We start from the raw sequence: 12,347 nt of genomic DNA, 5'->3' as shown, positions 1-12,347 counted from the left end.
AGGCATGTGGGGAACCTTACTGCTGAACAGTAGTTAGGCACTTTCAGGAATATGAAGCGTGTGACAAAGGCTTTCAGGACTGTCAGTCTGCATTTAGCTGCCTAGATCCCATTCAAGTCTCTTTTGGGCTATGATGCATCTTTCTCTTGGGCCTCAGTCTTTCTGTGTCAGCAAGAATAGTTACAGTGAGAGAATAAATTCCTCAGAGCCTGCAAAACACTGATCTATGGTGATAATGTGGGCTGTCCCAGGTAGCTGTTAATGAAATATGGCTGAGGGTCTGGTTCATGTCTTTCCTGGGGCTTCCGGTAGCAACAGCATCACCTTAAATAGGGATAGTAGTGAAAATGTCCTTGAAAATGTAGAATGTAACTTGGGATGAGTTATTACTAGCACATTTCACTTGAAGGTTTTGGGCAGTACATGGAAAAAGCCAATAGCACTTTGCAAAAGGCAGCGGTGGTCAGAAGATTTAGAGAGAGGGGTGCATTGCTCACCTGTTCTGGCTGGACCAGAGCAACAAGTGAAACACAAGTCTACACAGGAGTCTGCTTTAATCTGTCATTCTATTTTATGAAGCATCACACAGCATTTTCACCAATTAGCATTTGATAGCAGTTTAAGAAAGGGCCACAGGGTTATTCAAGGAAAAAGCCAACAACCTATTGCATAGTCACTGACTCCTCATTTGGCAGCAGTGCTCTTGGAGGGCTTGGGTAGTACCCGGCAGTTGCTGAGCTATTTGAGGAAAATCGTGTAAATCTATAATCCAGTGGTAAATCTGAAAGACAGAAACATACCATATCTGATTAGCAACACAGCCCATATCACATAAAACATAAGCCTGTGGTGAACAGCAGTACTTCTTAAGCCCTTAAGCTGTTTGCTCACCAGCATTAGAACTCAGATTGCATGATTACATATTTATTTGACATCTTCAGCTGTACAAGGGATTGACTTACAGAGTTTACTCAACTGCAGTAAAGTATATTCCGTTCTTTGATTGCTGGAATTACGCTAGTCATAGAAAATGATTTAACTAATGCTTAAAAACTAAACAAAGATCTTCATTGAGCCTAGATGGAATTTTCCCACTAGAACACTTTCAAGTTCATTCTTCAATTTATCACCTTTCTCTTTTATGTCAGCAATCTACTCAAAAGGACTATGCTTAAAACAGAGAAGTTAGTTTCCTTTTTTTTTTTTAATGGCTATTATAGCAAGATTCCCCAAAGGCACCTGCTTTTAGACCTTGCAGTCCAGTGTTAACATCATTTTGTACCAAGCATTCTTAGAAATCTGCACTTGTAACTTGGCGTACTCATCACTTCCAGTCTGTAAAGAACACTGAATGCATTAAAATAGTTCTGAACAGTCAAAGCTTTCTTTTCTGTAGCGTTTTAAAAAAAAGTCTTTACTGCCAGCAGTGACCTGCCCACCCTCACAGCCAGAAAACCGATACTTCCCATGCTCACCTCATATTCAAAGTTCAAGAAACCAAATTAAACAAACCCACACAAATAAAACTTCATTCAAGAAACAATTACCCTTCCAATACATGAAAAAAAACCAAACCAACAAAAAAGGGTTAGCTCCTTCCCAAGTTGTCTGTTTAGAACCAAAGCAAAACATAAAAACTATTACTCAGCTCATCTGAACAGTAAGTTATTAATGACAACTTTTTTTTTTTTTTTAATTTGGAGTAAATTTGGAGTGATGATATCCTGTCACTATATGCTACAATTTTTTTTTTTTTTTCTGCTCAGCAGCTTTTGTGAAACAGAAAAACACAATCGTAGCAGTTTTGGCACAAACAACAGGAAGTTCAGGTCTCTCTCACAAGCAATTCACAGGCAGGCACCAGGACAGCATCCACGTCCGCAGCTTTAAAACCGTATTAAACATAACTAAAGCAAGTGAATTAGTATCTAGATCCAGCTGAAAAATCAGAGAGAGGCTGCAATACAGTAGGAAGAGGGGGGAGACTTGATGGGAAGTGAATTACGCTTCATGAAGTGGGTTACTTCAGCTTGTCAAAGAAGTACATTTTCTCATTTGGCCTGAGTCAGAGGACTCTGGAGCCCGTTCTGAGCACGGCAAACGAGGCAGATGTTTTTCCCGTCTGCAGAGGGCCCAATGGATTTACTGGCTGCTGAGTCTATTTATGATAGCTCTGTATAAAACAAAGATTTCCAAAATAACAAATAATAATAAAAAAGAAAACAAATATTTCTGAATATGAGCTATAAAAATTAAATGCCATAGATCCTTTTATATAAAAGCTTTCACCAGCTTTTTAGTCTACCAGTCTGGAGGGTCCCAAGAGTAGTTTAACCAAAGAGCAGCACAAATGGGGCAGATTTACTGCAGGGTTGCTTATGCTGAAGAAAAGAACCAGTTGGATCAAAATGGTAATTTTGTTGATATTTTCTGGTGAACTAGCTTTACACAATCAGCTTAAACACCAAACCCATTCTATATACAATGCACAAGACTACAAAGGAGAATGATCACTTTTTTACATCTTCGAACCCCGATCTATCCATTTATGTATTGTTTTTGTCTGAGCAAACTGACTTTGGAAGATGATCAGAAGGTATCCATATGTAAAAACGTTGCCCAAGGCATCCCTGACAGTTGCATGAAGCAGATACTATTCTTCACCCATTAAGCAGATTTTATGTATCACAAACAGAGTAAAAATCTTCCTCTATATCCAGGGTTTGTTTTTTTTTTTTCATCAATGATTTCATTTCCTGCATCTGCTTTGCCTGGAATATGCAACATTTTATATTATTGCTTTATTTGTGTGATGTATTTATGAGAAAGCTCTGGACTGATTCAGAAAGGCATACTTGGAATCTTAGTGGCTATGAATAAACACACAGTGAGGAAGAAAGGCAAGTATACGGGGAAAGAGAAATGAAGATTTTTTTATTGGGGGAATGCAAAATTTATGAAAAAAAATGAAAATCCAGAAAATATGATGAAGACTGTTCATTTAAACTAAGTTCATTTAAGTTCTCTGAAAACTTTGCACCTTAAAATAAACCAGATTTTGTCCTGGATTGCAAAGGTATCATATGAATTGTACACCAAAGCTCAATCCAACTTCTTTTTATGTAAATGGCAATGGTATCACCAGGTCCAGCAATATTGGCTCATCAACAAAGAAGAATGATACAGGTCTGGAGTCTGCCTCCTGGACACAGCAGCAGTTCATTTCCTATCTGGTCTTGTTCCGTATTATCACTGATGACATAGAGAGGAAATAAGCAGCTCCATTTCGCTAAACTGAAATGCTTGCACAGGCCACAGCTTGATGCAAAAGCATGCAAAAAATAAGATACAGCATTTGATAATAAAGCCAGTGTCAGGAAAAAAATAGTTGCTTATTTCCAAGTTGTCAGTTTTCCTAGTGTTTTTGCCAGTAAATCTCTCCAGGTTCTGCTACTGCGCATGCTCACACTGCTGCTGTAGTGGCAGACCTTTGCACCTTGGCACCCACTTCTCACCGAACACTGATGGAGAGTCATAAATTAGGCAGGGGCAGATACCCAGTCCTCGCTGAGATCTAATGTGACAGCCAGGCTTTAATCAGTCCTAACCTATACGGACAATGAATTCAGCACCAAACTCATCCAATATTGCCACTATCCTAAAAAACCAAAACCAAAACCCTGAGCAAATGAAAGAGCTCGAAGCTGGAAAAATGAACTAGCTGGCTCTATCTAATTGCTTGAGGACCACAATCTCAGAATTTTTCTATCATACTTAGGTAATTCCACCCCGACTCATTTTGTTACCAAGACCAATAGGACATTCATTTTTAAAGTCAAAGACTCCTAGAAATCAGACATGGAGGGTCTCAAGGTCTATGACCCTTTCTAAATCTACAGAAATGTCAGTTATGAGATGCATCCCCCTGAATTTCTGTCCCGTTCCTTTCTTTGCTCCCACTCCAGAGCCTGAGTGCAGGTGACTGATGAAAACCAGTTTCCTTTGCAGTGACCATTCAGCGTTACTAGCGTTTCCCAATGGCTTAGGCAGTCCTCAGGGGTTATATGCCTTAGCCTGAGCTCAGAAGCAGGACTCCTGCCCTGCCCTACCTCACTTGCTGGACTCCAGCAGCCCTGGTGTAAATAAAATGGCAATGATGATGTTTGAACAGTAACCACTGTCAGTTCCTGTGTTCCAGTTACCCAAATCCAGGTATTAAGTGGCATTAATTACAAATTTTGCTCTGATGCTTACGTATACCCATATCCTTGAATGTATTTGGGTGTTGTGGATGGATTTATTTCATAGTTATTAAGCTGACAACTTCTCAGCTCTGTGTGCTGTTCAGTTAGTGTAAGCAAACTAAATGAAAGCTACAAGCTTTTATCAGGAGAAAAATTGGAGTTCCAGCCACAAGGAAGCAAAAGGAAACCACAAGAAGAAGGGAAAATGTAATATTCTCGATGAGTGATCAGGAAAATATTTGAGTAACTGAATGGAAGACAATTATAATCTAATCCAGACACAGGCCTGCTTGATAAACTTAATACTCACATCTAATCCTTTTTTGATATTTCCTTGAACAAACCAATACATTAAACAAATATAATCTTAACTAAGCTCTAGATGGAAGGCTTTTTTTTTTTCTTTTTTTTTTTTCCCCAATTAAAAGCACAGTCCAAGACTGAAACAGATTTCTCCCAAAATACACAGCAGAAATGTCACGAATCATTTTGCAGTATTGACCAACAAAAGCGAAGCCAACATTTTTTAATCATGACACAACAGCAGCATCCCCGTGATGAGTGTGAAGCCTTATGGAAAAGCACAACTCAACTCCCCTCCCCTCTCTGAGGTCTGCTCCCAGCCAGGCAGCAGGGCTGGAACCAGACGCTGCAGAAACCTCCTAGCAAGCAGCAGGGTTGTCTTCTTAAGTGAATCCAAATATATCCTCCTGATTATCACTAAGGAAAAGGCACCGGGAGGAAAAGTAAAACCTCATTACTGATACCCAAGTTTTAACTTGAAAAATCTTTAAACTGCTTAATTGTGGCTAATCTCAGAAAACACAGACAGAGCTCTATCTTACGGCTCAGCACCCAGGTAGTATAACTATAGGGGCAGATCGTCAGCCAGTATTAATTGTTCTGCTTTTACAGGAATTCTAGTAATTTACACTGGCTTAGAAGCTTTGCTATAAATCTTTCCTTATATTTCAAAACTGCTGTTGAAGAAAAAGGAAAATATAAATTTCTTAATGGTAACAATTTCTAATAATAATTTCTTAACAGTGGAGTAAGCACAACTGCTGCAGGGGAGCTCACCAGTTTGGCTGCACTGCCGAGTGACCTGACTTGCCAATCTGCAGGCAAACTCTAACAGGTCTTGGCTTTTTATAAATACTAAATGTTTTTATCTCCTGATGCATTTCTATTTCATAACAGTCAAAGCAGCACTTGCAGAAAAAGCTCAGAATGTGAGGGAGCGTACTAGTGGCAAAAAGAAAAAACCCCAAGGTCACAAATAGATTTATCTGATAGCAGTTATTTTTAGCAAAACTTCTTAGGCTGATTTTCCTAAACAGGAGGTCAGATGTTTGCTGTACTAAAACAAAGCTCCCAAAATAGTGAAGTCAGCACGAGGAAAACGTTCTCGCAGTTACATGAAAGTCATTGCTGCTGTCTGCACGCTCTGCAACTCAAAAGTTAGAGAGGAGGAGGAGGAGGAGGAGGAGGGAGGGTATCTGTGCAGTGCCGTATGGGGAAGGAGGGACTCTTCAGTAAAGGTATGCTCTCTTTAGAAGGAAGTTGCTAAAACTTATGAGTTTGGGTGTAGCTGGTGATATGAGCCAGTGCAGTTTATTCCTGGGCATCTGGGAATAAAGGAACAAAGGCTAAAACTAGCCTCGATGAAAGTGCAGGTTTACCGCTTTAATTGCACTGACGCAAGAGCTTTTGCCAACACGGGTGTATTGGTTGGAGATCATGCCGGCAGCTCTGCCGGTAGACATCTGTAGCACGAGCTTGGCCTGAGAAAGAGCTTCGCTGCCGCTGGGGTTTATCACTGGTTACTCTCCTGCTGTATCTAACACGGCAGATGGTGACGTTGGAGGAAACCCAAGTGGTAAACTGCGGGGAGATGCGCAGCAGCAGCAGCTTCACTGTCACAGTTTTGCGGAGGGATGAGTGGTTGTTGCGATTGCCCGTGGTGTGCAGTTTCACTGCAATTATCTTGGGAGCAGCAATTCACATTATTTTGGGTCTACCCTACGGCCAAGGGACCGCTGACCCTGGCTTGAACAAAACAGCTGTGCACAAGGCGTGCGCTAACCCTCATAGAGACTGCAGCGAAGGAAAGCCTTGGAAATTCCTTTGCTGTTTTGTGTTTATACGAGAAAACGCTTTGTATGTGAGGGAAATTTCGTGTTTAGTTTAGAAATTTTTGTTTTAGTTTTAATGGTGATTTTTGGAGATTCTTTGAGAAAATAGCCCTGTGTGGTTCTTTGCTTGATCTGGAACTGATCAAAGGAAAATATTGGATTATAATATTTTTAAATATTTAGATGAAGACTTAATCTAAAAAAAATCCTAAGAGAATGCCAAGATCCTACTGCAGGTGCTAGTCTTTCAGGGATCTGTTAATTACTTTCTGTCTGAATGACTCATCCTGGATCTCAGGGAGGTGGGGAGGGCTTCTGAGGTAAGTTGAAGAAGTTAGCTCGAAAAGAAAGAATTGTTTGAGATGACAGGAATTTCTGATTGATTAAGAAAAATAAATAAGTTGCATTTTGAGACTCTGAAGGAGCTATATTAAGATAGATGCAGTGATAATATGCCTCTTCACTTTAATTTTGAGGTGAACTCATGATGATTTACTCTCCAAACTTGAGTTAACGTTCTCATGTTCCCTCCCTCTTGTAAAACAAATATTTTCTTTCCCTTTCCCTATTTTTTCCTCTGGATGAGTAACAAACATTGCTTACCTTAAAGTAAAAAGCCACACACAGACACACATTAAGCTTTTTAAGCAGTGAAGACAAACCCTACATTGTTTTTTGTGTGTGTGTTACTATCTAAATCCAGAGGGAATATGTTAGGCATCAATCCGGAGTACATAAATGCTTCCAGCAACTTTTTCTTGTACATGTGAGGTTGCAGGTTATGTAAAATTCCAACCTGGTCAAAGGAATATTTCCCATACTTGGTGACTTACCTATTTTCACTGGTTTTCACACTGAAAAATGATCAACACTTTGTATTACCACCAGTGTTTTTAAAGAAGCAATCTAAACCCACCCCATAAGTCTGCGATCTAGTGAAAACCCAATTATAGCTTTAATTATAGCCTGCAAATGAAATTATGCTGCCTGAGTTGAAGGATAACTTTAAAGCAGAAATGACTGAGTTGTTCCCCCTTTCTTAATGAGTTGCTCATGAGTTCTCCCTTTAATCTTGTAGAGGTGACTGTACTTTGACATCTCACAGAGCAGAATAACGATGGCAGGAACATTTCTGTCAGTTATTGGCTAGGAAGTAATCTTTTGGATTCTGCATGATTTGACATGGCCTTCAGGGGCACAAGTCAATACACCTTTCTGGAGGAGGAAGGAAAGGCTGAACAAAGTATAATACACTGAAAGCTGTACTTTCTACCATGAAAACTACTACCAAGTAGTCAAATCATTTCAGAAAGTTGGGGTCTCAGACCCTTTGGGATATTACTGGGTCCTGAAGACTTTTTAAAAGCTAGTTCTTCTGATTTATTGAATAATAATTCATTATGGTTGAAATGCAGCTTATTGTTGGTTTCAGTTGTATTTTGCAGCTGAAAAAATAAATGCATTACATTTGTCTGTTGTGTTGAGTGTATTTTTCTTTCTCTTAAATGAAGAACACTGAAACTAGTTTCCTGGAACAGATGAATCAGATTTATGTTATCTGATGCTTTTCAATTTACACATAGAGCAAGATGCTGTTAAGAAATTCAGAACAGGTATGTTCTCTCTAGCCAGTCATCTTTGCTATCTGTCTTTTTACTTGCATCAAAACCTCAGAACCAAAAAACCTCCGAAATGCTGCCGTTGTATATGTATACAAATTCTTCACCAAATGCAAAAATACATTTCTTGCATAAAAAGTTTCATTATAAAAATGACCTCTTCGGCCTTTTAGTAGCAACTACTTTAAATCCTCAAAGCATTTTGATAAACGTAGTCTTTAGATGATATTGTATAGATACATTCTTACATTGAAGCTGGCAAGTAAAAGCATGGTTGTAAGGTAAGGCATTAAATATAAAAGGTTACTGCTAATTAACAAGTAATGTATAATATAGATAGTTTTTTATGTTTAAGGAAATTACATGCTATTATTGTATTATTTGAATAAGTAAGAACACATAGTTATCACTCTAGTTACAGGAAAGACTAATTTAATTTTAATAGGAGCTGGATTTGACTTTAAATGATGTAATGTCAATGAAAAAATAGAACTAATTCATTAAAATATGGGGAACTTTTTGTTTCACTTCAGCAATAATTATGAATGATACTGTTCAGGATATAGAAATGAATATATGGCTACATGCTTAGTGAAATTCATGACTTCCATGGTAATAGTTGATTCTTCAAGGGCATTCACCTTTAAAATACATGTTGAAGAAAGAACATGAGATTTGCAATTTGTAGTTGATCTCTGATGGGCAGACCCTTGTATCTGCGATCCACGTGTTGCCAGTTCTGGTGCCCCAGTCACACCTGTCTTGGGCTTTCATTGTGCAGATAATCTGCAACTCTAAGCAGAAACATGAACTTCTTTGCCATGGTTCACTGGCAATTTTATCATTATATTTATACAGCAAGGAGGCTGATAACTCACACTCCCGCAGAAAGTGGCAGGGTACAGATCTGTAGGTGTCTTTAAAGAGACAGCTTTGGTAAATTGTAACAGACATTTTTCTCTTGTACTAGCTAACTGAAATAACAAATAGGCATGAAGAAAAACTTATGCACCCATATGGGCAAAGCATGATAAGATTTCATATAGCACACATGATTTAAAAAAATGCATTGTCCTCATGCATGACACAAGCTTGGTTAGCAAATCTCCGAAGTGTGAAATGAACCCTGTCTCCATAAAACATTTACATTTGCACTAATTCTCTGAAATGCAACTCTCTTGAGCTGTAATATCGCTCAATCTCCTGTTTTTGCTTGCAGTAATTTTTAATCCTATGACAAATCTCATCGTTCAGGTTATGAGAGAAGTTCAGGAGATTAGGTTAACAATCATGAAATTAAAAAAAAACATTTTCTGGGTTCTCCTTATTAGGATTTGTAGAGCCCACTTTCTTAAACTTTTCTTTGCAATTAAGAACAAAACAAACTTACCAAAATTTCCCCCTAAGCTCTAAAACTCCACAGTTATTCATCATGGAATTTTTTAAAGTGGGACCTTTATAAAAATACCAACCATCATGAGATTCAAAGGAAAAGCATTAGCTTGAAATATGCATATAATTTTTGGCATCAAAGAATTGTTAATCAAATATGCATCTGAAATGGGAGCACTGACTAGTTATTTTAGTGACTTTTTCATATGAAAACTTCCTTCGTAAATAAGATATTATTTATATTTGATCTACTTTGTAAATCAGAGAGATCTTCTGTAATTATTGTTGGAATACCTGTGTGATGCAGGACATATAATTATTTACATGGGTATCTGGAAATTCGATCAAACGGCAAACCTGCTCCTTGAAGGTAAAGCTGAGATTATTCAGGTATGATAGATAAGAGTACCTGCCTCTACTTGGCTCATACCAAACTTTCTGAAGTGGAGGAGGGTGTATTAGAAACTGTGGTTTATGCAAAGCGCCATTTTTCAGACAGACCCCTACACCTTCTAATTTCCATGTGTGAGCTCGAATGTAACATTCCCACGGTAACGGATCCTGGTTTGGAAAATTTGGCTTGTGATATCATTGGGCTTGAAAATGGTCAAAATCTGTAAGGGAGCTGTAAATGAGGAGAGATTCAATAGCAGAAAAGTGAAGAAACAGATGGATTTGTGCATGAGGTGTGTAGAATAGGAGTAGGGGCATTGGCTTCTACTATTTAATTGACCATGTACGGTCAATATAGTTACGAGCTCATCAGCTTTCCAATACTTGAGAAAAACTTCCCTGCTTACTGAAAGTGGGTAAGGAGAATTAGCTCATAAAAGACCTACAAAATGTTTAGAAAACTTTCAGTTTAACTCATCTTCTCTTAATGTTACAAAGATATAACGATAATGCTGCTATTCAGTTAAACCTTTTTAATATCATCTCAATGTCAAGATGATAATGTCTTAAGTGAAGAGATTTATGTGACCTTTACCTGATTTCCACTCCAAACTGAAGAAAGTACAGAGAAGGTGTTAAAGAAGATCCTATCTGTCCTTTGGGCAATTTTAACAGTAAACAAAATGTTCTTTTTCATGCACAAGGAAAATGCCAATTTCTCTTCAGGGACTGTCAGGGGAGTTTAGATGACAAACCGTGACGTGGTAATCTGCAATCCCACTAATACTTTCCTTGCCAGAGGCAAGATTAAAATTCAGAGTTTCTGATGCATCTTTGAATGCAAACCACTTTTGAGTCAGATACTGAATTTTCAAGTAAAGATGGGGACAGGAGTGTAGAAGAATGACTACATTTGATTAGCCCAGAAAGCTAATGAGGAATGGATTGGATTACCTTTTCACCAAGCTGTTATTTTACTAATTACACATACAATTCATGTATATGCTCTGTTATTTTACACTTTGAGTGCCCCAAAACTGCAACAACAGCATTCCCTGTGAAACCCTTTTCCTACAATGCTCTTTGGTAAATATCAGGTTGTTCTCTTTAGTTACATATAGAAATTCTTCAAGTGAAACTATCAGAAGGCATCTGCACCAAACTTACAACATGTTGGTGAAAAAAGAGAACTGTCAAAGTTGTTTCTATTCCAACTTCTCAATCCAGATCTATAGCTTATTTTCATTTTTTTTTTTTACAAATTTACTCTACTTAAAAAAAATGGAAATAGGTTTGAAGGGTTTTGTTACCCGAAATGAATTTCTGATAACTCTCTCAAAAGAATTCTCATATGAATTTTGATGAAAACCAAGTTATTTTTGTAAAACACCACTAGTATTGACTAACCTTGAATAATTTTTGGAATAATCTTTTTCAATGAAAAACGTGTCTTGAGAAGTAAACCAAGCTGTTCTTTACGCACAGATATATGTCGCATCCAAACAACAAGAATCAATTTTAAAGTCAACGTAGCAGCAATTGCCCGCCTTCCACCAAATATTTTTGCGGATTGCAAGCTGTTGGGATATTTACTTAGACATGGCACTTACTATTGCTCACATAGACGTACAAAGGCCAGGTCAGACATTGCTGATAGTGAAGCTGTGGAGAGCCCAAAACTCCCAGGAGGCTGCAGCACACCTTGATGGAGGCGGCAGCTTGTTTGCCCGGGTCAGGTTGAGCTGGGTGCTGCCGGGGCCGTGCCAGCCAGTGGCCGGGAGCCCGTGGCCAGGGGCTGGGCTCGCACGGTCAGCACGCCGGCAGCCTGGCTGTGCGTTTGGGCTTGGGGGATCTTGAGGAAAGGCCTGCGTTTTTGCAGCTTGGCAGTGGAAAGTCCTCTGCTTCTGATTAAAGAAGACGAGTAGAGAAGGAAAAGCTGGAGCACATCAAACTCGCATAACCTGTTTGAATCTCTTCTAGCTAGTTATTCCCAAATAGCTGCAGCTAAGCTATGACTTACAACTGCAGCCAAAAACTTCAGGGCTTGGCAAAGCAGGGGCTCTCACAGCTTGCTGTGACAGGAGTCAGACAAGGTATTCGAGAGGAGTCAGGAATTCCTCAGCATCCATAATAATGCACATCTGCTATTCCACACAAACAAACAAGAAATACCTCTCTCTGTAAGAAACCAGAGATGTTCTTGTACCTTCAGCTTTGAGTCTGCTTTCAGGCACTCAGCTGCAAGTTAAAAATGTTATTTCGCCCCTGTCCTTTAGCTCTGGGGTAGAAGTTTTGCACACATCAGCCCCTGCCCCAGCACCAGTCTGACGCAGCGAGGGATGGCACACCCTAATCATAGAATCATAGAATGGTTTGGGGTGGAAGGAACCTCAAAGATCATCTAGTTCCAACCCCCCTGCCATGGGCAGGGACACCCTCCACTAGACCAGGTTGCCCAAAGCCCCATCCAACCTGGCCTTGAAGACTTCCAGGGATGGGGCCTCCACAGCCTCTCTGGGCAAATGGAGGAACAGGCTTCGCAGGGGCTCCACTGCCGATGACAG

The 12,347-nt window shown here is 39.2% G+C and overlaps 1 protein-coding gene across 2 annotated transcripts in view; it reads right to left on the bottom strand.

Moving 5' to 3' along the window:
* Nucleotides 1–537: 537 nt before the first annotated feature.
* NT5DC1 (5'-nucleotidase domain containing 1) overlaps nucleotides 538–12,347 on the bottom strand; it is a 150,351-nt gene continuing 138,541 nt past the window's right edge. The window contains exon 12 of one of the 2 annotated variants that reach the window (XM_075747943.1): nucleotides 538–781. In XM_075747943.1, coding sequence (XP_075604058.1) covers nucleotides 663–781 — 119 coding nt within the window. In that variant the 3' untranslated portion in view covers nucleotides 538–662. Of the gene's footprint in view, nucleotides 782–803; nucleotides 4,965–12,347 lie in introns of those variants that run through there. The other variant, XM_075747942.1, reaches the window with a different exon arrangement.

Source organism: Balearica regulorum, chromosome 3 (assembly GCF_011004875.1).
Source record: "Balearica regulorum gibbericeps isolate bBalReg1 chromosome 3, bBalReg1.pri, whole genome shotgun sequence".
NCBI lineage: Eukaryota > Metazoa > Chordata > Aves > Gruiformes > Gruidae > Balearica > Balearica regulorum.
Note: the sequence above shows the minus strand (reverse complement) of the source record. Positions and strands in the feature narration are given on the sequence as shown.